The sequence below is a fragment of the Dipodomys ordii genome, unplaced genomic scaffold (genome assembly GCF_000151885.1).
Source record: "Dipodomys ordii isolate 6190 unplaced genomic scaffold, Dord_2.0 Scaffold21, whole genome shotgun sequence".
NCBI lineage: Eukaryota > Metazoa > Chordata > Mammalia > Rodentia > Heteromyidae > Dipodomys > Dipodomys ordii.
In genome coordinates this window covers 126,639-151,266 of record NW_012267237.1, presented here as the reverse complement: position 1 = coordinate 151,266, position 24,628 = coordinate 126,639, and the positions used below count along the sequence as shown (strand labels likewise).

Sequence of the window (24,628 nt, the reverse complement as noted above, 5' to 3'; positions counted from 1 at the left end):
TTTTAATGGGGTCTTCTATTATTTGTATTCTGTGATGAGTGATCTCACTTCCTCCCCTTCTGCTTCAGAGTCAGGTGAACCCTGCTCCCAGGGTTCAGGCTGCCATAGTAGATATCAGCTGAGGTCTCCACTCTGCCCCAGTTCCTGGACCTCTGCCGTGGCACCTTCACCTAGTTCTAGAATTGAACCCAAGGGCTCTGCATGGCACATTTAGAAGGCAGGGTTTCTTTAATTGACAGGCACACCCACAGCTTTCACTAACAAATGCTTTTTTTCTCAGTGAAGCTACTGGTGCTGAGATCTCAGCCTTATGCTCTAATACAGGACTTGACCTCTGGGCAACTGAGCTGGTTAAAATGCACAATTCAAGGGCCTACTCTGCTTGTTTTAGTGCTCTGGAAAGGTTGTCTAAAGCAGCTTTGAAAGCTTGCAACAAGAAAGCCCCAAGCTCATTGCTGGTTTCATGAACTTCTGGGTCAAAACCCCCGAAGAGTGGTGTGGAGGTTTGGATGTCTTCCCGCATGGCCCGCAGCAGCACGCCACGCAGCTCTTCTGCAATCACAGCATATTTCTGCTGATCGAATGTGGACATGGCCAGCTCATCCTGGGGATAAGCAGCACCCTCCGGGTAGCATTCCTTAGGCACAGGGAACTCGATACAGCGTAGCTCAGGGAGCTCACAGAGTGCAGAAAAGAGGCGCTTGAGGGCGCAGGCTGACAGCGGGTTACCAAGGAACTTGAGCTCCTGGAGCTGGTGGCAGGAGCTCAGGCCCAGGATCATCATGCCCACACAGCTATCAGTGATGCCACACTCTTCCAAGGTCAGCACCCGTAGAGTCTGGGCAGCCTGGCGCAGGAGCTTGAGGAAGGTAGAGGGATATAAATGAAGCAGATTGTGTCCACTGAGGTCCAGCACCTCCAGGTGGGCAGCATGGATACAGTCTGCCAAGAAGGTCATGTCTTCGTGGTTCAGAGCACAGTTGGCCAGGTCCAGCGTTCTCAGTGGTGTCCTGAGGGGGCTGTAGGGCAGGCAGAAAACAGCACAAATCAGAGGGGTCCCATGTGAACAACAATGGAGGTGAGTGATCCATCTGCTTGTCTGTCACAGGGAACGCAGACTGCTCCTTGTGGGGCAAGTCTTGTTCTCACCTGATTACATGCAGTCTGTAGAAATTGTTTGATACGTGTAGCTACATGAAATGCAATTGTCTGTGTCCATAAATAAGGTTCACTGGGACACCGGCTGGCTCCCTGGCTCTCACACAGTCTACAGCTGCTGGGCTTGCTGTGTGGTCCAGAATTAACCTGAACCAAAGAGACCTTTGTCTTCATCTCACCTCAGTGGCAGATTTCACCAACAACCACTTTCATATTGAAAGGAGTTATGTGCAGGGTCCTGGAGAGAACATCCATTCTGAAAGCTTGATGCAGGGCAAAGGAGGCAGTAGTAAGGAAAAAGGAGCCATTACTCTAACAACAGGAATCCAGAAATGTAGAGCCAGGAAGGGAAAGCCAGAGATTCCCAACTGAGGCACCATATCCCCAAGTCAGTAATGCTGATTTAGTTGGTGTCAGCAGCTAGCATCAGCAAAGGGGCAGCGGGGCCCTGACTCTGACCGCATCCCTCAGTGCCTGTGTTTGCCTGCTCCTCTTGATAGCACAGCTGCAGAGGGGGGAAACCACTGGCTTCAGCACTATGAGAACCCTGTAGTGGAGGCCCAGGCACTCTCCCAGCCCCATGATCTCAGGCTAGTATCTGCCCAGACAGGCCAGGGTAATGCTACAGCCCCGCAGTCAGCTGACAACCTGGAGCCACTCAGCTGAGCCAGGTTTCTATTCCTGACCTGAGATAATTCAGGGAACTTTTTCACCACAATAGACAACTACAGGAGTCACTGTAGTTAGCTCTGCCCTGTTAAAGCTACCTTGTAGACTCATTAGTTAACATGTTCTTTTCACACCCACCTCTCCTTCTTCCACTCCCTTCCCCCTCCCCTTTTCCCTTTCCCCCTCTCCCCTCCTCTTAGTGCTAGGGATCAGAGCCACGTTTTGCACGTGCTACTCAAACGCTCTAGCATTAAGTCACTTTCTAGCCCTTCCTTTCTTTCATTTCTTGCATTCTACCACTTAAGCTACACCTCCAGCCCCCAGACCTTGTTTTTTGAGACAGTCTCCCTGTTATCCAGGCTGGCCTTGAATTCACACTCCTTCCTCAGGCTTCTGAGTGCCAGGATTGCAGGCATGGTTTCTTGCACATTGGCTCTTGCTAACTGGAAGTGGTCTCCTAGGGTCCCTCAGTATTCTGGCTCTCTCCTGGCCCTCTAACTTCTCCTTCATTTCTCTCCTGTGCTCTGCCCAGTGAAGCTCCAGAGCACTGAGGTGGGGGCTTTGTGAGTAAGCCGCTTCTCTCCCATCGCTCAGCACCTCTGCAGCCTCTCAAGCCAAGAGCCTCTTCCTTTCAGTCTCGGAGACTCACCCCAGCAGAGTCTGGATCTTCCCTGTCAGCGTGGAGAAGGACACACTCAGCTCTACCAGCCGGGTCATGCTGCTGAGCTCCCTGGCGATGGAGGCAAGGAGGCAGTCTTCACGCTCAGAAGTTGGGACGCAAGGGAAGGGTGTGTCAAAGGCCTTGGTGGGCAGGGTGAGGGAAGTCAGGTGAGGGAATCCCACCTGGGCTAACAGCTGCTGCACATGGCCAGCATGTAGCCGCACATTGTGGACCACCTCCAGCTTGCGCAGCTCCCCTGGCCTGGCTAGGCCTAACACCTGCAGGAGCTGCCCAGGGCTCAGGCTGTCTGCCCGGAAGGAGGGACAGCGCATCTGCAGAGGAGCCAGACCTGCTGGCTTCAGGGCCTGCACCACCATCTCAAAGTTGCCCTCAGTGACAAAGAGGTCAACGAGGACTTCAATAGGCCGCCTGACTGCACAGGCCTCTGCCTGCAGTTGGCAGCATATCCTCGCCAGGAGCTCAGTACGGCCCCACCTTCCCAGAGCCTTGCCACAGGGACATCGCTGCACCTGTACATCCCGGATACCCGTAAGGTCAGCTCTCTGCAGCCGGCAGCTCCTGCCCTGAAGCACGTGATCAGCCAGGCCCTGCACACAGGCTTCCAGGCAGGTCTTGCAGGCCCGGTCACGCAGGTCTTCAGGGTGGTCAGTGCTTGGCCCCAGTAGTACATCTAGCCGGAATTCCTCTAGGGGCCAGCAGCCCAGCACAGCACGGGTTACTTCCGCTTGTTCCCGCAGGTAGCTGGCCTTGAACAGGAGTGGGTAAAGATTGTAGGCCACACTACTCAGGCCCTCCACAGCCACGCTGGGGTGGGACACCAGGACTTCAGCAGAAATGAAGCGAAGAGATCTCATTGTACTCTGGACAGGAGGCAGAATTGGACTGTCCCTGCTGATCTTCCCCAAAGTGTGTGCCATTCAAACCTACTGTTAGCTGCTCTTGCTGAGAGCAGCTGGGCTTTGGAAAACAAAGTAATGAGCTTGCCCTTTTGATCATCTGACTGCTATTTTGGGCCTGGGACACTTGTTTGGCTGTGACTGTGAAGCATCTGTCTACCTCCTGGCAGCCAGCTAGTGAAGGCAGACCTGCTTAGTTTCTGGTGCTCAGTGTGAGGCTGTTCAGAGACAAAGCTCAGGGATTTTTTGGCAAAGGTGGCTTGAGGCCTAAATACCATCTAAGCAGATCTGCTGTCCACCCCTGAGCCATCCAATCAAAGCTGCAAGGTAAGGACAGAGCCTGCCTTTTTACTTACAGTTGGAAATCAGGGGCAGTGTGCCAGGAATGGGGTACAACCATGCCCTGCATTTAAGAACACACAAAGAATGCCAGCCTACCAGTCTGTGCTTGTGTCTGCATCTCTTCCCTGGTAGTCCCGGGCATGCTGCAGCGGTCCTGCTTTTCACCAGAGCAGGTGGTTTCTCTGCAGGCTGGGAAGCTAGAAAGCACTTCAGGTAAATGGAGGCACCTGTGGGATATTTTTTCTCAGCCAGGACTAGTGGATGTTAAGTAAATGTCGAATAGCTGGATGTTTAGGACTGGAGAGAGATTGGTGCAGGCTGTGACTTGAATTGCTGTGTCAGAGCACTGAAATTTAAGCTCTTGGAATATAACAAGATCTCTCTACTTTTCAGCAAGTCTAGACTTCGGTGGCCACCAGGGCTAGTGTGAACTGCTTTTAGCTTTGATTTCAGTTCACTTCTCAGTTCAATGATTTGGTAATGAGTTCACATCTTTCCATGTGAAGGTATTTAGGGATGGTACCACCAGTAATTTCATTAGTATGTAGAAGGCATTCTGAGGTTTTTAGGAGCAGTGTGTCAGGAACCATTTGTTTTGTATTATACCATAGAAATTGTGCGACAAAGTTAAAGAGAAAATGGTGATTTAGTCTAGATAAGACATACATAAAATGTTCACCACAAGGACTGACTCAAGATGGCTTCTCCTCTCTTGCTCCTTACTTCCTCCATGTGTTCAGACTCTGTGAATTTCGGCTGGAGTAGGCATGAGGGAACAAGCCGTGATCTAATGATGACTTGCCTTTTTTCCCTGCAGAGTCCCATGCATGATAGGTGCTGGACCTGTCGTGAGGGTCCTGAAAAACAAATCTTTCCTACCATGCTTTAACAGGTGTCATTGAATTACGTTCTTGATTAACAAGGCAAGCCAAAAAACACCAAGCCCCAAAACTTCAGCTAGAAGAGGCAAGAAAGGCCCTCCTGAGAGAATGAGTAGGAATAGGGTCCTACTAAGACACCTTGATTTCAGAATTCCAGACTCCACACTGTGAGTTAGTAAAGTTATATTTTAAGCCATACCACTAGGAAAATAATATAGTGGCCACTTCTGTAAGAAATATATCATTTATTTCTGCAGTCTACCTCACTGACTGCATTCAAAGGCTATCCTGAATTTGAAGATGAGGAAGAACCATGAAGAAATAGGTACTATGGTTTGGTTTTTAAATGCTTCCCCCCCACCAAACACACACACACAAACTCCATGGCTCAAAGGCTTGATCTTCAGCTAGATGTTGTTGGTAGGAAGTAGAAAATTTAACAGGTGGAGCTCAAATTGGGTGTGGTGGTGCGCTCCAATAGAAGTTCAAAACTATCCTGGGCTTAATAGTAAGACGGCGTTTCCAGTTAGAGGTTTTTGGGTATGGTGGCGTGCTCTTGGAATGGTGAAGCCCCAGTCTTCTTTTCTCTTTTGCTTCCTGGCCATGAGGCGAGCCATTTTTCTCTGCGATATACTCCTGCCATGATGTACTAGCTACCACAGGCCCAAAGCAACAGGGCAATAGATGATGAATTGAAATCTCTGAAATTGTGAGCCAAAAATAAACCTTTTCTCCTTAATAAGATGATTATATTAAGTATTTGTTATAGCAATAGAAAGATAACATAAATACACAAATAAGTACTCTGATCAAGGCAAAGGCAAACAGGCAAGCTATTTGGTTTGGAAGGCTGAGTTGAAACACTACAGGGGGAGTGGGGCCCAAGGAAAGTCACGGATGGGTATGTGGCTGTAAGGTAAACCGAGTTGACAGCTCTCACTGTCCTTCCCTGGGGGCATTTCAGTCTAAGAGCTCTGTTCTACCTCATGAGTGAGCCTGAGACCCAAGGCCACAGACCTGGCAGCAAGGGCCATTCCCTAAATGTCTGATACATATGCCTCCTCTCTCCATCTCAGGCCTTTCTTATAAAAGAGCATGTTTCTTCCTAAAAACATTTTTAGTTGTTTCTGATAGGGAAGAAAAGCTAGGCCTAGTTCCAGCCATGGAACCAAGAATAGGGCCATGGCTGGAGAAACAAGGTCCTGAGACAAGATGGCCATTAACCTTCCTTGAGCTGAACTGAGTCTTGCCAGCATGTATGGGTTTACATAAGAAATACAGCATTATTGTGTATCTTTTCATAATATACCTATTTTTGTACATATGTCACAATTTCATTCTTATTTTATTCGTCATACTGCATAATCTTGTTTGTTTCTCTGTAGGAGGAGGGTGAGGATCTAGAGTTCTTCTAGAGGACATTTCTTCCTCCCTGACTGGCAACCCCAAAGGGACATAGACCCCATGTATAGCACAAATGCATATGCGCACATGTGCCTACCCACACCCTCATAACCTCCCACACTCATGCACCCATAACACACGCACACACTCACATACTCACAAGTGTACACACATCGCTAACTTTTACTTCTAAGGTTCTAGAGATTGGAAGAAACCAGAAGAGGAGCCAAGAGAAGACAAAGAAGGAGCATGGCAGCAGGACAGGGAGAGAAGCCTCACTTCTCAGGAGACCAGGGAAGCCCATTTTCTGACCCAAGTCTGTCCTAAATCCCCTATTTCTCTCTGGGTCTGGAACTGACTCTCCACTTACTTTACTGGAATTAACTAAGGCATACATCTTTCCAGAGGTTGAGTTCTTATCAAGCCCAGAACTCAAGTATGAGTTTCCTGAATGAGGTAACTGGCATTGGCTTTGGAATTGTAAGAACAGAACATTTATTAGGTATGAAGCAAGCACACAAGAAGGGGAATAGTTTGGTAATAGTGTGTGAACAGCCCTTGAACATTTAACATTCAGGCGGAGGACTTATTTATTATTTCTGATCACATTGCACTCTTGGGACTGACTGTAAATGGCCAGTAGACGTCCTCTGAAGCCTCATTAGAGCTAGTGTGCGCAGTGGCTACATTTGTCATTTCTTTTTTTTGTATTTTTTATTGTAAAAATACTGTACAGAGGGGTTGCAGTTACATGAGCAAGGTAATTAGTACATTTCCTATCAAGCATTGTTGCCTCCTCTGTTTTTCCCCTACCATCCCTTCCCTCCCCACCTTCCCAACTACTCCCCCCAACACACACACACATTTGTCATTTCTATGGTTGTTCTGTGTGTGTCCTCTGGTGCCGGGTAAGGAGTGACTTCCGTGTAAAGCCCCACCCACACTCCCTGCAGACATAGGGCTTCTCCCCTGTGTGTGTCCTCTGGTGCTGGGTGAGGCATGACTTCCATGTAAAGCCCCGCCCACACTCCCTGCAGACATAGGGCTTCTCCCCTGTGTGTGTCCTCTGGTGCTGGGTGAGGCATGACTTCCATGTAAAGCCCAGCCCACACTCCCTGCAGACATGGGGCTTCTCCCCTGTGTGTGTCCTCTGGTGCTGGGTGAGATTTAACTTCCGTGTAAAGCCCCGCCCACACTCCCTGCAGACATAGGGCTTCTCCCCTGTGTGTGTCCTCTGGTGCTGGGTGAGGCTTGACTTCTGTGTAAAGCCCCGCCCACACTCCCTGCAGACATGGGGCTTCTCCCCTGTGTGTGTCCTCTGGTGCCGGGTGAGGCATGACTTCCATGTAAAGCCCAGCCCACACTCCCTGCAGACATAGGGCTTCTCCCCTGTGTGTGTCCTCTGGTGCTGGGTGAGGCTTGCCTTCTGTGTAAAGCCCCGCCCACACTCCCTGCAGACATGGGGCTTCTCCCCTGTGTGTGTCCTCTGGTGCTGGGTGAGGTGTGACTTCCGTGTAAAGCCCCGCCCACACTCCCTGCAGACATGGGGCTTCTCCCCTGTGTGTGTCCTCTGGTGCCGGGTGAGGTTTGACTTCTGTGTAAAGCCCCACCCACACTCCCTGCAGACATGGGGCTTCTCCCCTATGTGTGTCCTCTGGTGCTGGGTGAGGCTTGACTGGTCACTGAAATCTTGCCCATATTTTTCATTCTTTACTTGTACAATTCTTGAGGTTCTGGTTTTCACAGATAATTTGCTTGGAGCATCTGTATTCACTTTCTGGACTGTTCTGAGTCCTTCCTCCATCATTATCTCAGTTTCTTCAGATCTCTCCATCTGTCCTTTGAGTGGGTTGGGAGAGGCCCTCGAAGTAACTCCATGTCTTGTCTTTTTAGGTGTGGGTTTGGAGCTTCCTTTGGCCTCCTGATCCGCAATTTTTTCATTCTGGTTGTATGAATGCTGTTGCTCCTGAGGCTGGTCCCCTGAACAGGGATCCCATGGTTGGAAGTTTTTTATAAAGGATGTTCCTGGGAAGGTCTGTGAGTGGTGACTGCGCTCCATGTGTTGACTGAGGAATTTCTGGCTGGAGAAGGCCAAAGAGCACAAGTTGCAAGGATGGATCTCCAGTTTGTGTTCTGATAAAAGAAGGAGTTTTTGGTCAGGGTAGATGTGGACACACTATCTGGATCTGCTTTGCTACACTCAGTTTTCACATATTAACACAAGCTGTCTTCCATCAAGTACTCCCTTACTGTTCATTTTTCCATACATTTTTAGTCACTACATCTGTAGGAATTCATAAAGCCCACATCAGGGATCCTTACTGTCTGTCAGCCAGATAAGGGACCAGTGGCATCAGAAGCAGTTTTAGTCCTGGTATAGATAGAGCTATAGTGACTTTGGTCTCTGAGCTATAAATACCTTCTAAGCCATATCCTGTTTCCCCTATCCTTCCCACATTTTACCTCATTCCGATTCCTGAGCACCTTTCTTGATATACTATTTGAAGGTGTATCATTCTACTGAGAAATGCCAACCTTTTATGGTTTCGGTGGCATTGTTATTAGTAACAATGACCTTGCCATTGTCAGTCTTCTCTCTCTGAGAGGAGAAAGGGATTTATTATATCTTCAGTCTGAAGATGTACAAATGTCAGAATCTGGAAAGAGTTGTGGCTAGATACAGAATATGTGAATGTTTAAATTTGAGTCTCCCCAGTCAAAAAGATATGAGGAATTGAGGATCTTCCATGAAAAGTAGATCTCAGGCTGCACAAGACAGAGTGGGCCAGGTCCCATTGACTAAAGATCCCTGGCTCCTGCTGCCCTGACAATAAATTGCTTCTCTCTCAGTGTCCCATAGAAGGTAAAATGAAATTATGTCCTCCCCCAGGCCTCATATCATCTATTCATTCTTGATGTATCTCATTAAGTCTAAGCGTATCTCGAATACTACAGGAAGCCTCATTATTAACATATCCCTGACTGAATTCCTGTCTTCTATTCACTTTTCCAGAAACCACCACCCTTTCTAACTTGGAGACAGATGCTTATTTTCCAAAAATTAACCAAATCATTGTCTTAGAATAGATAACTGAAAATTCTACCATTGCTCCATCTCTAGTGTTTTGGTCTGACTTATAGCTTCCACATTTCCAGTCTTCTTTCCTCTGTCTCAGCCAGTCTTTAAATACCCTACTCTTTCTGCCTCAGCGAAGCTGCACTAGCTTCTCCTGCCTGGCATCTTTTGCTCATGCCTATCTTTCCCTCTGAAATGTTATTTCTGAGGAGAAAGTTTTCCTTACCATATATGCCACACTCAACCTTACATCACAAGGGTTCTTTAAACACACAATTTCTGGATTCATTTTCTCCAAAGCAGGAGTCACTATCTGACCTTAGACACAAGTCTCTATGGGAACCCTCATTCTAACTGATTTTCTTCCTATTAGCTAGAGCAGGAATTCACAGAATAACTAGTTGATGTAATGAACATCAACATATGTATAACATTTGTGAATATGGAGGAAATTAAGAAGAAACTGAGGGCTGGGAAGGTGGCTCAGTGGTAGAGTGCTTGCCTCACATGCATGAGGCCCTGGGTTCGATTCCTCAGCACCACATAAGCAGAAAAAGCCAGAAGTGGCACTGTGGCTCAAGTGGTAGAGCTCTAGCCTTGAACTGAAGAGCTGAGGGACAGCGTCCAGGTCCAGAGTTCAGGCCCCATGACTGACCAAAAAATTTTTTAAAAAAGAAAGAAAAAATCTGAAATGGCCACAAGTATCTGGTTCTGAGAGCTGGTAGGTTCTTTGTTTGGCCTTTAAGCCTTTTAGCAGAGTATTTTGTGTTACATTTTAACATGTACAGTTCTTAAAATGTAAAATCAGGACAAATACTTAAAAATAAAATTTTCCTAATAAAGTTGCACAAAAGCATCTTTAATTTCAGAGGTACCTAATTTGAAATTTACTGACTTTAAACTGCATTTTGCTCTACCTGAGAGTTGATACCTGAAAGTTTCCAAAGAGAATTCTTTTTTTTCCTTTCCTCCTTTTTAAGGAACCATAGTGAGGCCCACCTGTTTCTGCTGTGAGCTCTCTCTTCCACTTGCTGCCCCACTTGATGCCCAGTTCCTGTCCATACTCATCCCCATACCAGACCAGCAGCTCACAGCCTGCCTTGATGACACGGCAGGTTCGGTAGAAGATCTGCCTGTGGTACTGAAAGGCCACGAGGTTCTGCTCCTCATCATACCGGGCACAGTTCACATACCTAAGGTTGAAGCAGGCACAGAGAAGGAAACATAAGATAAGTTTCTAGTCCCTGTTGGATCTGCTCCTAGTACTCATCCACTCTAGAATTCTAAGCGCACTGTTTTCAAAGCCTAATTCCAGATTTCTCTCCATCTTGATTGGTCATAAAATGCACATTCTCTAAACTGAGTTTAGGTTTATATCATAGGTTTGGGTGGGGCATGTGCTCTGCCATAGGTTTGGGTGGGGGCATGTGCTCTGCCATAGGTTTGGGGGGGGCATGTACTCTGCTTCTAGATTAGCGCACATCACTTGGCTTTTGGCCCAAGTAATTTTCTTTAGATTGGCCTCACTCATGCACCTGTCTCTACTAGGTTCCCACAGAAATTCAGAGATCTCTTTGTCTTACAAAGAGAAATTTTAGTTTATTCATAGTGTCTGTTCTTCTTTTTTTGTTGGTTGTGGGGTTCGAACTCTGGGCCTGGGTACTGTCCCTGAGGTCTTCAGCTCAAGGCAAGCACTATACCACTTGAGCCATAGCACCACTTCTGGTTTTCTAGTGGTTAATTGGAGATAAGAGTCTCATGGACTTTTCTGCCCCGGCTGGCATTAAACTGCAGTCCTCAGATCTCAGCCTCCTGAGTATCTAGGATTACAGGCGTGCGCCCGGCTATTGTCTGTTCTTGTTAAGACAAGGAATCCCTGTGACATAGGGCTGTAGCTACATCATAGAGTCACTGCTTTCCTGGAGCTCACTTCTCCTCCAGCTCTGAATCAAGAGCTAATGTGTATTAGGGTTGGGAGAGTTCCTACCTTCATAGACTGAAGGTCCATTATAGTAGGTTGTTAGGGCACTGTATACTTTTCAAAAAATAGGAAAAATATAGTTAAATATTCCTATAATGAAATGTCTCATTTCTTTCTCCATATGCCCTTCACAATAACTCAGACTGTAGCATTTGTTCAAGTACTGAAGGCAATTCTTTGAAACAGGACATAGATTCTGGATCAGTGACATTTTGGAGTGCCCAGTGAAGTTAAGCCCTCTGGTGTTTACTCTGGTATCTCAATTTTGTCTAGCATGGGAATATTTGTTTTGATACAATTAAATACACATATATCTGCATACATGCATACACAGTGGAGGTAGGGATTGAACTCAGGGACTGAACTTACCTCTTACAAGACAGGCACTCTGCCACTTGAACCACTAGCCCTTTTCTTGTTGCTATTTTTGAGGTATTTTTATGCCCAGGCTGGCCTGGGGTCCCATCCTGATTGTGCTTCCCTGTGTTGCATGAGATACATCACCTCATATGGGGTCCGGTCGTGGGCCTGAACTCGGGCCTGGGCGCTGTCCCTCAGCTCTTCAGTTCAAGGCTCGCGCTCTACCACTTGAGCCACAGCGCTACTTCTGGCTTTTTTCTTTTTGTTTATGTGGTGCTGAGGAATCGAACCCAGGGCCTCATGCATGCAAGGCAAGCACTCTACCACTGAGCCACCTTCCCAGCCACGCCATTGTTTGTGAAGAGGTCTTACAAACTTTTATGCGAGTGCTGGCCTCACTCAGATTGTGGTCTCATCACCTCCACCTCACAAGTTGAATTACAGGTTTGAGCTATGGAACCCAGCTATACTATATAAATATATTTTTATTTCTTTTTCCTCAAGTATTCATGATTTTAAAAGCACCGTGTAGAGAAAAAGAAAAACAGATATGGGAATCCATTGAGAAAGGTGTGATGAGAAGAAAGGGAGCACGTCTTGTGAGGTGAGTATCCTCTCAAGAACCATAAACACTACTGTTGGACTCACCTCATCCAGTTGGCCTGGGATTTATCCTTTCCATCTACATACACATAGCAATTTCTCCCCTTTGTGATCTGAGTTTCAGAAAGACAAGGTAAAGGCTTTTGAGTAATAATCACACAATCACTTTACTCAATTTCAGTGATGCTCTTTGAGCCTGCATGGATTCAGCCACCAGTTGTGAATGCATAGGAAGCGGTCTATACATCTGAGGGAATTTGTCATGCTCCTAACAGAGGCTCCTTAAGAGTGGATACACTTTGCCTCTATCACAATCTGCTCTTATTCACTACCATTTGATCTTAATTGGGGATTCCACAAATACACACAACTTTTTGTCCATGTCCTAGCAATGTTTCACTGGAGGCACAGAGGGACACATGGACTTAGAGGAAGGGGGAAAAGGAGGCATTTCGTACCATCCAGGAGTATCCACTATTGGCTGCATCTTCATCTTCTGTGATCTGGCCCTCATAGGGGCCAAAGTGCAAACCCAGTGGCAGATCAGATTCCTCATTCCATACTCCAAGCCCAGCCTCAGGAATACTGGATTGTCGAATTCTCAGACCAGGGGGCAGACTGAGCACTGAACGGTCATAATGCCCCTTGTCCACCACATTGTCTCTTACAAATATAGGTGGCCCATGAACAGTGCAGCTGTTGATGAAGAAGTTCTGACACTGCTCACAATCTGAGGCAAGAGGAGCAAGGATTAGTCAAGGAATATGTACATTCCCAAATTTAACAGTCATCAGAAAGAGCACAGAACACATTTCATTGTCCCTTAGGTCTTCATTTGAAGTTACTAGAGTAACAAAGTAGCTTGGGGGCCAAATGGCCTGATGAACATTTCAGCCTCCTGCATGAACAGGCACAGAGGGTCACTTACAGAGGTAATCATCATCCTGGGGCTCGCTGATCTCTTCATAAGCATAACTCTTTCTTTCCCGTAGGCTGTACATCCTCATTTTTACCTCCTTTGTCCTGGGTCCTAGTTAAAGAACAATGATTAGTGAAGTTGGGTATCTAGAGTGTCCCTATTTCTTCAGAAATGTGAAATCTCTTACAGTCAAATTATCATCTCTTCTTCCTACATACTGGGGTCCCTCAGAGAGACAAAGATTTCACTTCAACACTGACTGCAGGTGTCTAATTCAATTTTAATTTTTGGCTGTCCCCATTTTCAAGTTTAATTTCTACTTGATCAAGCCTCTTATACAATTGTCATTGATGCATTTATTCACTCAGAATATTTGTTGAAGGCATGTTAAGTATTGAGCAAAGGCCTGGACATACAGGATTGAAAATGTGTGGTCACAGATTTATTGGACACATAACATGTATCTGTTATTTTATCTTTTACTTACTGCTTTCAAACAATATATGGGGCTTGAACTTAAGGCCTTGGCACTGTCCCTGAGCTGCTTTTGCTAAAGGCTAGCATTCTACCACTTGGGCCACAGCTCCACTTCTGGCTTTTTCTGTTTAAGTGGTTCTAAGGAATCAAACCCAGGGCTTCACACATGCTAGGCAAGTACTGTACCACTAAGCCACATTCCCAGCCCAGGCTGTACATGCTCTTCAGATTAACATTCAGAAGTCCAGGGAGATTGTAAGGTGTGCCCTGGCCTAAGTGCCTCCGTGTGGATAATAGCCCAAGTGTGTAATTTATAGTCAAGCTCTTGCATGCCAGTCTATGGCAACCTAATTACTAGTCCCACAGCCTATGTCTGGCCTTTCCAAAGTCCACCTCACATCGTCAGAGGACCCTCATCAACCTTTGTAGAATTTCCAAAACGACTAAAGTTTCCAATTATTTTCTCTTACCCAGTTTTTGTTTGCAGTGCTCTCCTTGTGTACCTGCTTCTCCAGGAGGGGACACTGGTCTCTGGGCCTGTTCTAATCTACTTGTCTTCGGAAAATTTGTAATTCCTGAGAACTTCTTCCAACTAGGTTCATTACCTAATGGTGTCTTGGGCATTCCCTTCAATGAAAGTCACATATAAAGCACAACATTCATTTCTGTAGTTCTTTATAGCTTACTTTATGCATAACTTTAGTTAATGCTTCAGCAGCTCTTGAAAAAAAACTGAGTTGTGTGAATATAGGAAGAAAAAGGAAGAGCCTGAATGGATTGTGAATCTAGAATTAGAATCTGTGTTCTTTTTCTTTTCTTTTCTTTTTTTGTCAGTCATGGGCCTGAACTCTGGGCCTGGGCACTGTCCCTCAGCTCTTCAGCACAAGGCTAGCGCTCTACCACTTGAGCCACAGCGCCACTTCTGGCTTTTTCTGCTTATGTGGTGCTGAGGAATTGAACCTAGGGCCTCATGCATGCAAGGCAAGCACTCTATCACTGAGCCACCTTCCCAGCCCCTAGAATCTATGTTCTAAGGCTGTCATCTCCCATCTGTTTTCTCTCAAATCCATATAAGTGAGACTGAAGGAGGGAGAGCACTTGAGAATACAAACCTAAGAGCAAACAAGGTCTGTGAATGAAGAAAGTAAAGCTTGAAAGAGCACATCTTCTAGAGGAGACATTTAATGAATCAGAACATGTGGAAAAGTGGAGAAGTACAAAATTTACCTGGAAAATGAGGAGGCAGAGCAGTGAGATTAGGAAGTAATTGTTGCTAGAAATCTATATGAACAATTAAGTATATGAAGCTACAAGTTTCAAGTTGCAATTAGAAAGAACAGCTGACTTTGAAATTAGATTAACTTGTTTCTATGTAATTTTGCCTGAAAAAGTATGTACCACCTAACAATTCTATAAATTGGTATACATGTCAGTTTTTGATGTGATAGTGTAAAATAAAAAATATTCATCAGTCAGGCACTAATGGCTCATGCTTATAATCCTAGCTACTCAGTAGGCTGAGATCTGAGGATCAAAGTTTGAAGCCAGCCCAAGCTGGCTGTAAGACTGTAAGGCTGTAAGACTCTTAAATCCAATTAACTACCAAAAAAGCCAGAAGTAGAGCTATGGATCAAGCTGTGGAGTGCTAGCCTTGACAAAAGCAAAGGAGAAAAGCAAAGAAAGAGAAAAGATCAGGGGCTGGGAAGGTGGCTCAGTGGTAGAGCGCTTGCTTGCCTTGCATGTATGAGGCCCTGGGTTCGATTCTTCAGTACCACATAAGCAAAAAGAGAAAAGCTGGAAGTGGCGCTGTGGCTCAAGTGGTAGAGTGCTAGCCTTGAGCTGATGAGCTGAGGGACAGTACCCAGGCCCAGAGTTCAGGCCCCCCCCCCCAAGAAAAGATCAAGGACAGTGCCTAGGCCATGAGTTCAAGTCCCAGGCCCAGCACCAAAGAAAAAAAAAGTTCACCAAATAATCTTGTCAGTTATTAAATACAGCATCGATGTGAAACTAATCATTTCTTTTTCTTTTTTTTTTTTTTTTTGCCAGTCCTAGGGCTGGAACATAGGGCCTGGGCGCTGTCCCTGAGCTTCTTTTGCTCAAGGCTAGTGCTCTACCACTTGAGCCACAGCACCACTTCCAGCTTGCTTTTCCTATATATGTGGTACTAGTGAATCAAACCCAGCACTTCATGCGTGCTAGGCAAGCACTCTACCACTAAGTCACATTCCCCAGCCCCCAACCGTTTCTTTTACAGCACTAATACAAATTTACTTCCTCTGCAAGTTGAAATAAATTAGTTGAAATCAAATTTGAAGGTGTTATATTCAGTATTTCTTGAGCCTGTTACTTGTAGTTAAATTTCTAAACTGCTTACTTATTTTGTCATTAATTATAATTTATTGTTTATGCTGAAAATATTGAGGGGGGTCTGTTGGGACCTGAGACCTCTGAAGAACCTCAGATATGTTTCAGCTACTCAAAGGACTCACATATATAGGCAGCAGCTAAACAAAAGACAGCAGAAGATGCAAGAATCAGCTAATTAAAGCTCAGAAGAAGGACCAATCCTCCTCTTCCTCACAGAATTGGCCTTTGAAATTAGCCTCAGAAGGACATATGCCTATGTAAAGTCTTTTTGTTTTGTTTTGGGTCCAGTCATAGGGCCTGAACTCTGGGCCTGGGCGCTGTCCCTCAGCTCTTCAGCTCAAGGCTAGTGCTCTACCACTTGAGCCACTTCCGACTTTTTTTTTTGCTTATGTGGTGCTGAGGAATCGAACCCAGGGCCTCATACATGCAAGGCAAGCGCTCTACCACTGAGCCACCTTCCCAGCCCCTATGTGAAGTCTTAAGTCACAGGTTTTTTTCATTTCTCAACCATCAGACTTGAAACTCCTTAGGGCTGAGAGCGCTTCTTATCAGAATAAGTCTTAATTTTCATGTGAGCCACCAATAGTACAAATTTTCTGGGTTTTAATAAGCTTTTCTTAGAACTGTCAAATAATGTGTATCTATCTTGGTGCATCTATCACTTTGGCATCACAGAGATGAACAGAAGTTGGAATAATCACTCAGTGAATGGTGTGAAGACAGCTAAGACAGCTGTGGCTAAGACAGCTTAGACTTTATAATACTATGCAAGTATATATGAACTTGTAAGTGCCTTTAGAGGAAGTATTTTGTTAGACTTAACCACCACTAAGTGTGATCTCAGACACAAGATATTTCTAGACCTCACTCAGTTTTCTCATCTAGTAAGTGATTATAGTTTATTGTCTGCCTCATTGGGTTGTTGCAATATTCAAATATATTTGTTCATGTGACGTTTAAAATAAAGTCTAAAATATTGTAAAAATAAAATAAGTGGTAGTGCCTATTGTTGATGTGAATTGAATCTTAGAATGATGATGATGACAAGAGCAGAAGAGATCAGGAAAAGGAGGCAGAGGTTCCTAGGACAATTTTACCTGTGTTTGGATCCATGAAGAAAGTTTACTCATTAATAGGATTTGAGAGATACCTACCTTCTGATGCCTACTCTGTTCCGTTCTGAAGGTCACCCAAGGAGGTTTGACTAAAAGTGATGAGAAATCAGTATTTTGGTTAGAAAATGTTACCAAACTCTGGATTCTCATTTTTTGAACAGCAAATTCTGAGCCAGAGAGAAAAGGCTTCAAAGGAATCCATTTTAGGAAAATGCTTTCTGAAGTGTCATTAAGGCTTGTTCTTCTACTAGGAGCAGTTCTGTTTTCCCTTAACTTTCTTCAAACCTAGACAAAACTCATCTTTTTGCTTCTCTCTAGAGTGTTCATAAACTATCTGTTATAATTTAATTGGCATTTGGCAACAAGAACCACAAAGCAAACTAGGAACAAGAAGAAAAGGTTATGGAGTTAAAATTGCATATACCATGGTCAACTTAGTTTCATTTCAGTGATGAAGGGTGGTTCCACATACATAATAAATAGAATGTAGTACCTAAACAGATCAAGAACAAAAAAATCATACAATCATTTCTGTGGATGCAGAAAAAAACCTTTGGCAAAATTTAACATCCTTTTATGATAAAAGTCCTGAAGAAACTAGGAATACTGGGTACATATCTCAATGTGATAAGGGTGTATATGAAAACTGAAATCATTTCTGCTAACATCAGGAATGAGACAAATGTGTCTGTTCTTTTCACTCTCTTTCAGTATTGCACTCTAGCCACAGCAGTAAGCCAAGGGAAGGAGATAAAGTAGGTCAAAATAGGGAGGGAAACATTTAGATTATCCTTATTCATAGTTAACATGATCCTACACTTAAAAGATTCTAGAAACTCCTACAGAAAACTTCTAGTTCTAATATATATTGTTGGAAATGTGCCAGGATATATGATCAACATATTAAAATCATTAGCTTTTCTACTAACCATGAACAGGCTAAAAAAGAAATCAGAAACAGTCATAATAATCTTAAAAAAATTAGCTTAGGTTTGTACTTAACCAAAGAGGTAAAAGACTTCTATAATGAGAAGTACAAAACCTCAAAGAAAAGAATTGAAATGATACCAGAAGATGGAAAGAGTTCATGAATTGGTAAAAGTCAATATTGTGAAAATGGTTTTACTGTGGAAAGCAATCTAAACATTCAATGCAAGTCCCTTAAAAACAGTAAAGTAATTCTTCACTGAAATAGAAAATTCAGTCCTAAAATTCATAAATAGACGTTTCTGAGCTTATAGTATTTGCTTTGTTAACATGTGTATTATATATATCCTACATAGTCATACTGTACTGAATACTAGTTTGTGTGATATAAGGAAAGTATGTATTGAGTACCTTTCTTGATAGCCTGATTGTTTACTTTTTTTGAAGTTGAAAAAAATCCTTAAGGTGGCCTTTATTACATGGCTACAAAGTTACAGTTAGAAGGGATTGACAAGGAAAAATTAGATTTGAGTGTCTTTGGATGAAACTAAGATTTCTGTTTTTTTCTCTATAAAATATACTATTAATGATTTATGGAAAAAAACTCATAAATAGAAATCCTGTGTTCACTGGTTATAAGACCTAATATTATGAAGATATTCATTTAACCCAAAATGATCTATATATTCAATGCTATCCCTATCAAAATGACAATCCCATTTTTTGTCTAAAATTAAAAAATACCTAAAAATTCTTATAAGATCTCAAGGGACCTTGAATAGGAAAAGATTTCTTGAGTACAAAATCAAACTCATAAGCTACAAAAGCAAAAATAGAGAAGTGGGACTACATTCATTTAAAGACTGTGCAGAAAAGGAAACAATAAAGAGAATGACCAAGGCAATCTACATAATGGGAGAATATATGTGAAAATCATATATTTAATAAGAAGTTAATATCTAGTTTATATAAAGAACTACTACAACTCTATAACAACCACAATAACAAGAACTCATATAACACAATTTTAAAAATGGGTGCTGTGGCTGGGCGCCGGTGGCTCATGCCTGTAATCCTAGCTATTCAGGAGACTAAGATCTGAGGATCACGGTACAAAGGCAGCCTGGGCAGGAAAGTCTTTAAGACTCTTATCTCCAATAAACTACTAGAAAACCGGAGTGGCCCTGTTACTCAAGTATTAGAGCAATTGCCTTGAGCTGAAGAGCTGAGAGACAGTGCCCAGGCACAGAGTTCAGGCCCCACAACCGACCAAAAAAAAAAAAAATTAAAAGTAGGGCTCGGAAGGTGGCTCAATGGTAGTGTGCTTTACCTTGCATGGATGAGGCCCTGGGTTTGATTCCTCAGCACCACATAAGCAGAAAAAGCCAGAAGTGGCATGGTGGCTCAAGTGGTAGAGTGATAGCCTTGAGCTGAAGAGCTGAGGGACAGTGCCCAGGCCCAGAGTTTAGGCCCCACAACCCCCCCAAAATTTAAAAGTGTAGAACTAGATTATGATCTAGCAATCTAACTTCCTCGTATACACAGAAATAGGAAAGAAGGAGGGAAGGTCCTAAATAAATATTGGTACATTCATTGTCACTGCAGCATTATTAATACTATTGACAGTTGTAAAGAGGTTGCATAGCTGGGCGCCGGTGGTTCACACCTGTAATCCTAGTTACTCAGGAGGTGGGGATCTGAGGACAGTGGTTCCAAGCCAGCCTGGGCAGGAAAGTCCGTGAGACTCTCTCCAATAAACCACTCAGAAAACTGGAAGTGGTGCAGTGGCTCAAGGGCTCGAGCATTAGCCTTGAGCTGAAGAGCTGAGGGACAGTGTTCAGGCCCAGAGTTCAAGCCCCATGACTAGCAAAAAAAAAAAAAAAAAGAGGTTGCATGCCCAAGAGGTGGAAACAATGTAAATAATACCAAGTGATGAATGGATAAAGAAAATATGGGTTAGCCAGGCATGCCTGTAACCCTAGCTACTCAGGAGGAGGCTTAGATCTGAGGATTGTGGTTCAAAGTCAGCCCAGGCAAGAAAGTCTGTGAGACTCTTATCTCCAATTAAGCACTAAAAAAGCCAAAAGTGAAGCTGTGGCTCAAGTGGTAATGCTAGCCGTAAGCAAAATAGCTCAGGGATCTGAGTTCAAGCTCCAGGACTGGAATAAAAAAATGTGGCTTATACATTCAATGGAACATTATTCAGCACTAAACAAGAAAGAAATCCCACACTATTCAGGATTAAGATGCAGGTGACATTAGGCTAAGTGAAACATGCCAGTTACTCAAAGACAATTGTCTTTCTATGAAGTAGTTGAAGCAACTGAAATTCATATATAAAGAAAGTATCTACATAAAGTAGAACTATGCTTTCCAGGGTCTAGGGAGAAGAGGAAGTAATATTGTTCCATGGATAGAACTGTTGACACAATGTGCATGTTATTTATCAATATTGTATACTTTAAACTGAACTATCAAGAGAATTATGTTGTATGATTTCCAGGAGCCACCATATAAAAAATAAATTAAAAGGGTTGGAGATTATGAGATGAGATAAAGATGTAGTAAACCATGTGAGATACATTTTCATGAACATTGTCTTTTAATGTCAGAACTTTTGCAGACAACCAGACATTGGGCTTTCAAGTCCATACACAACTGAAATATACAGGCGAGGAGTCATAGGCATAATCTAAGATGCTTTCTGCAGTTTAGGCATATTGACTTTTTTCTCCTAACCTCTCCTGTTAAGAAGAGGAAATGAGCTTCTCGTTTCTATTTTATACTGAGTGCTACTGAGTACATATCACCATATTAATCTGATGCTATCTCTGATTCAAGAATTCAAGGGAAAAATCCAGAAAATTAAATCACTCTCTTGAATACTCTCCCAGATTCAAGAGAAAGAATCAGGTTCCTTTTGGGGCAAGATAATTGTTATATAAAGATATATAAATAAGGCCAGATGCTGGTGGGTCATGCCTGTAATCATAGCTACTAAGGAGGCTGAGATCTGAGTATCACGGTTCAAAGCCAGCTTGGGCAGGAAAGTCCATGAAACTTTTATATCCAAAAAACTACCAGAAAATCAAAAGTGGCACTGTGAGAGAGCAGTAGCCTTGAGCTGAAGAGCTGAGGGACAGCACCCAGTTCCAGAGTTCAAGCGCCATGACTGACCAAAAAAAAATAAATCTTTATATAATGTTAATCATTTTCTCTTTTAAGACATTTACTCCAATAACCAAATATTATGAGATTAATGTTAGGAAGCTGTTGGGAAAATTTGCACTTTAATTAAGGTTTCTTTAATTCCTTTTTGAAGATTGGCATAAAGGCGAACACCTGTAATCCCAGTACTCAGGAAGCTGAGAAAAGAGGATCTTGAGTTCAAGACCAGCCTGGGCTACATAATGAGATTCTTTTAAAAAAATTTTATTTTATTGTAAAGGTGCTGTACCGAGGGGCTATAGTTACACGAGTAAGGCAATGAATATATTATTTGTCGTTCATTGTTACCCCTTTCTTTGTTGTTCCACTATCCCTTCCCATGTCCCATTATCCCTTCCCAATAGTGAGATTATGTAAAATGAAAATAAAATAAAAATGAAAACAATATAACACCTGGCTAATAATGTTTGCGAATACATTTTAAATGATTTATAGAAAAGTGTGGAAAATGACAACAGAAAACCTTTACACCCTTTATCACTCAGTTAATCTGCCTCAGATCTTATAGTTTCTATGTCAAAATTTAAAATATATAAAATTAACCAAGTGGCAGCAAAGTCATCTGCTACCCCTTCATCTTTCTTTTGTGATAATAACTATTCTGGATTTTATATTTCTTGTTTACATTCAGATTTTATGCCTTCCTACATATTATTATAAATGAAATGATATTTTTACTTTTTTAAGCTTTATAGGAATAGTTTCTTACTTTATATATTATTTATTATATGTATATGTATATTGTATTGCATCTTGCTTGTTTCTTGACATTTCTGTGTTTGAAGAAACACTTTCCTTGTTAACTTCTGAGGTATTTCTTTTTTCTTTCTTTTTTGTTTTGTTGGTTGTGTGTCTTGAACTCTGGGCCTGGACACTGTTCCTGGGCTCTTCAGCTCAAGGTGAGTGCTCTACCACTTGAGCCACAGTGCCACTTCCGGTTTTCTGGTGGCTAATTGGAGATAAGAGTCTCACAGACTTTCCTGCTTGGGCTGGCTTTGAACTGTGATCCTCAGATCTCAGCCTCCTGAGTAGCTAGGATTACAAGCATGAGCCACTGGTGCCCAGATACTTCTGAGGTATTTCTTAAACCTAAACCTGGGGTGGTTTCAAGGGGTGACTTCTAAGTCTTCCTGGTCCCTCACCTTGCCGTCCAGGTGTCCACTCTTCATCAGAATCATCAGTGTCATCCACCTGGGGTTTGATGGCTTGCCTTCGGTGACACATGAAAACTGGTCGAGGGGCTTTGAGACCTGGAAAGAGGCAAAACTTTCCTTCTAGAAGGGAAGCAAACTGAGAGAAGAAACAAAGGTAACGGTAATGGAAAGTACCACAAGACAAAGTGAGTTGGGAGCGTGAGGCTGGGATTTCGTCCATGCAAACATTCAGCCCTGAACTTAACACAAAAGAAAAAATTTCCCTCTCTTCTGTCTCCTGTGAACACCTGTAGCCATCTAAGAGATGGCCAAACTAACTAAGGGGCTAGAGAGACCTCATTACCTATAGAAATCAACATATTGTAGTTTCTTTTCATATTCCTATAGTGGATCTTCTCCCATTCTCCCATCTCTGCCCATTCTTCCTTGGAAAAATACATGGAAATGTCTTTGAAAGCATCTTTGACCTGGGGGGAATTAAAAAAGATTCCTTGTGATATAGTAGCATAGATCAAAAGCAGAGAGCTTGGCCTTTTTCTCTACCTTATGGTAGAGAACAGGCAAGGCACCAGGTATGTCTTAGAGTCTGTGGTCCTCTGGTCCCCTGCTCCCCCTCCCTCTGGCCCTGGGTAGGTCTGGCTGCCTCCCACATGTCTACCTTGGGCTGGCATCCAGGTCTTCCTGCTTCTCCCTCTGAGTTGTTCTCTGGGGAACTGGCTGGGATGCTCATGGTGCAGTCAGTGCCACCTATGGAGTGGGAGGTTCTTTGTTAGGAGTTTCTTGGGTTAGAAGGTTCTAGGTTAGGAGGCTCTAGTGCTGAATGGTGTGGGGTTAGGAGGCTGTGGGTTAGGGGGCTCCAGGCCATGAGGTTCTCTGGCTAGGAAACTCTGGGGTGTGGAGGGTAGGGTTAGGAGGTTCTGGGGTGGGGCCATGTCCCCACCGCGTTTCTTGTGCTCCTTTGGCAACGACCTCTCCACAGCAGGGCAGCTAGAGCCCAAACCAGCTCCGCAGCCAGGCAGTAGGTCAGCAGAAGGGGCTCTCCCCTCGGGAACTGCGGGTGCCAAGGAGACAGGCGTTGAGGTCAGGGGGCGTTCTTAGGGGAGGCTTGGTGGCAGAGCGAATAGGTGGTGGTTTGGGGTCTGCTGGCCTAGGGAGACTGGGCTGGCCGGGGGAGGAGGGCGGTGCTGGGGGACTCGGGGTCCTCTGGCCAGGGGACTGGGGTGTCGGGCTGAGGGAGTGGGATTCCGGTGGAGGCGGCGGGGGTCCCGGTGGAGGGGGCTGAGGTCCCGGTGGACGGGGGTGAGGGCCCGGTGGAGGGGGCTGAGGTCCCGGTGGAGGGGGCTGAGGGCCCGGTGGAGGAGGCTGAGGGCAGGGGTCCCGGTGGAGGCGGCGGGGGTCCCGGTGGAGGGGGCTGAGGGCGGGGGTCCCGGTGGAGGAGGCTGAGGGCAGGGGTCCCGGTGGAGGGGGCTGAGGGCCCGGTGGAGGAGGCTGAGGGCAGGGGTCCCGGTGGAGGCGGCGGGGGTCCCGGTGGAGGGGGCTGAGGTCCCGGTGGAGGAGGCTGAGGGCTGAGGTCCCGGTGGAGGGGGCTGAGGGCGGGGGTCCCGGTGGAGGGGGCTGAGGGCCCGGTGGAGGGGGCTGAGGGCCCGGTGGAGGAAGCTGAGGGCCCGGTGGAGGAAGCTGAGGGCCCGGTGGAGGGGGCTGAGGGCGGGGGTCCCGGTGGAGGGGGCTGAGGGCCCGGTGGAGGGGGCTGAGGGCGGGGGTCCCGGCGGAGGGGGCTGAGGGCCCGGTGGAGGGGGCTGAGGGCAGGGGTCCCGGCGGAGGGGGCTGAGGTCCCGGTGGAGGGGGCTGAGGGCTGAGGTCCCGGTGGAGGAGGCGGGGGTCCCTGTGGAGGAGGCCGGGGTCCCGGTGGAGGGGCTGAGGTCCCGGTGGAGGAGGCCGGGGCCCCGGTGGAGGGGGCCAGGGTCCCGGTGGAGGAGGCCGGGGGTCCCGGTGGAGGAGGCCGGGGCCCCGGTGGAGGAGGCCGGGGTCCCGGTGGAGGAGGCCGGGGTCCCGGTGGAGGGGCTGAGGTCCCGGTGGAGGAGGCCGGGGCCCCGGTGGAGGGGGCTGAGGTCCCGGTGGAGGAGGCCGGGGGTCCCGGTGGAGGAGGCCGGGGCCCCGGTGGAGGGGGCCGGAGGTCCCGGTGGAGGAGGCCGGGGTCCCGGTGGAGGGGGCTGAGGTCCCGGTGGAGGAGGCCGGGGCCCCGGTGGAGGGGGCTGAGGGCTGAGGTCCCGGTGGAGGAGGCCGGGGTCCCGGTGGAGGGGGCCGGGGGTCCCGGTGGAGGAGGCCGGGGTCCCGGTGGAGGAGGCCGGGGGTCCCGGTGGAGGGGGCCGGGGTCCCGGTGGAGGAGGCC

General features: G+C 45.7%; 2 protein-coding genes across 2 annotated transcripts in view; both read right to left on the bottom strand.

Moving 5' to 3' along the window:
- Positions 1 to 5: 5 nt before the first annotated feature.
- Positions 6 to 3,363, bottom strand: Lrrc14b (leucine rich repeat containing 14B). The gene is made up of 2 exons (XM_013013862.1): positions 2,477 to 3,363; positions 6 to 1,019 (listed from the first exon to the last, which is right to left on the bottom strand). Exons 1-2 carry the CDS (start codon positions 3,361 to 3,363, stop codon positions 374 to 376), a joined length of 1,533 nt encoding a protein of 510 aa, XP_012869316.1. The 3' UTR covers positions 6 to 373.
- Positions 3,364 to 6,906: 3,543 nt separating this feature from the next.
- LOC105983784 (histone-lysine N-methyltransferase PRDM9-like) overlaps positions 6,907 to 24,628 on the bottom strand; it is a 30,277-nt gene continuing 12,555 nt past the window's right edge. Inside the window, exons 2-13 of the mRNA XM_013013819.1 lie at positions 23,387 to 24,498; positions 23,180 to 23,290; positions 22,898 to 22,986; positions 22,583 to 22,706; positions 22,228 to 22,335; positions 16,970 to 17,019; positions 13,919 to 14,075; positions 12,981 to 13,082; positions 12,511 to 12,782; positions 12,098 to 12,165; positions 10,108 to 10,301; positions 6,907 to 8,165 (exon numbers count right to left, since the gene is read on the bottom strand). Of these exons, the coding sequence (XP_012869273.1) occupies positions 6,907 to 8,165; positions 10,108 to 10,301; positions 12,098 to 12,165; positions 12,511 to 12,782; positions 12,981 to 13,082; positions 13,919 to 14,075; positions 16,970 to 17,019; positions 22,228 to 22,335; positions 22,583 to 22,706; positions 22,898 to 22,986; positions 23,180 to 23,290; positions 23,387 to 24,498 (3,646 nt within the window). The remainder of the gene's footprint in view (positions 8,166 to 10,107; positions 10,302 to 12,097; positions 12,166 to 12,510; positions 12,783 to 12,980; positions 13,083 to 13,918; positions 14,076 to 16,969; positions 17,020 to 22,227; positions 22,336 to 22,582; positions 22,707 to 22,897; positions 22,987 to 23,179; positions 23,291 to 23,386; positions 24,499 to 24,628) is intronic.

Excerpts from the sequence above, each read along its gene's own strand:
- Lrrc14b (XM_013013862.1), bottom strand. The coding sequence starts at position 3,363 with ATGAGATCTCTTCGCTTCATTTCTGCTGAAGTCCTGGTGTCCCACCCC. Across the intron at positions 1,020-2,476 it reads AAGATCCAGACTCTGCTGGG|CCCCCTCAGGACACCACTGA; the intron begins GTGAGTCTCCGA and ends CCTGCCCTACAG.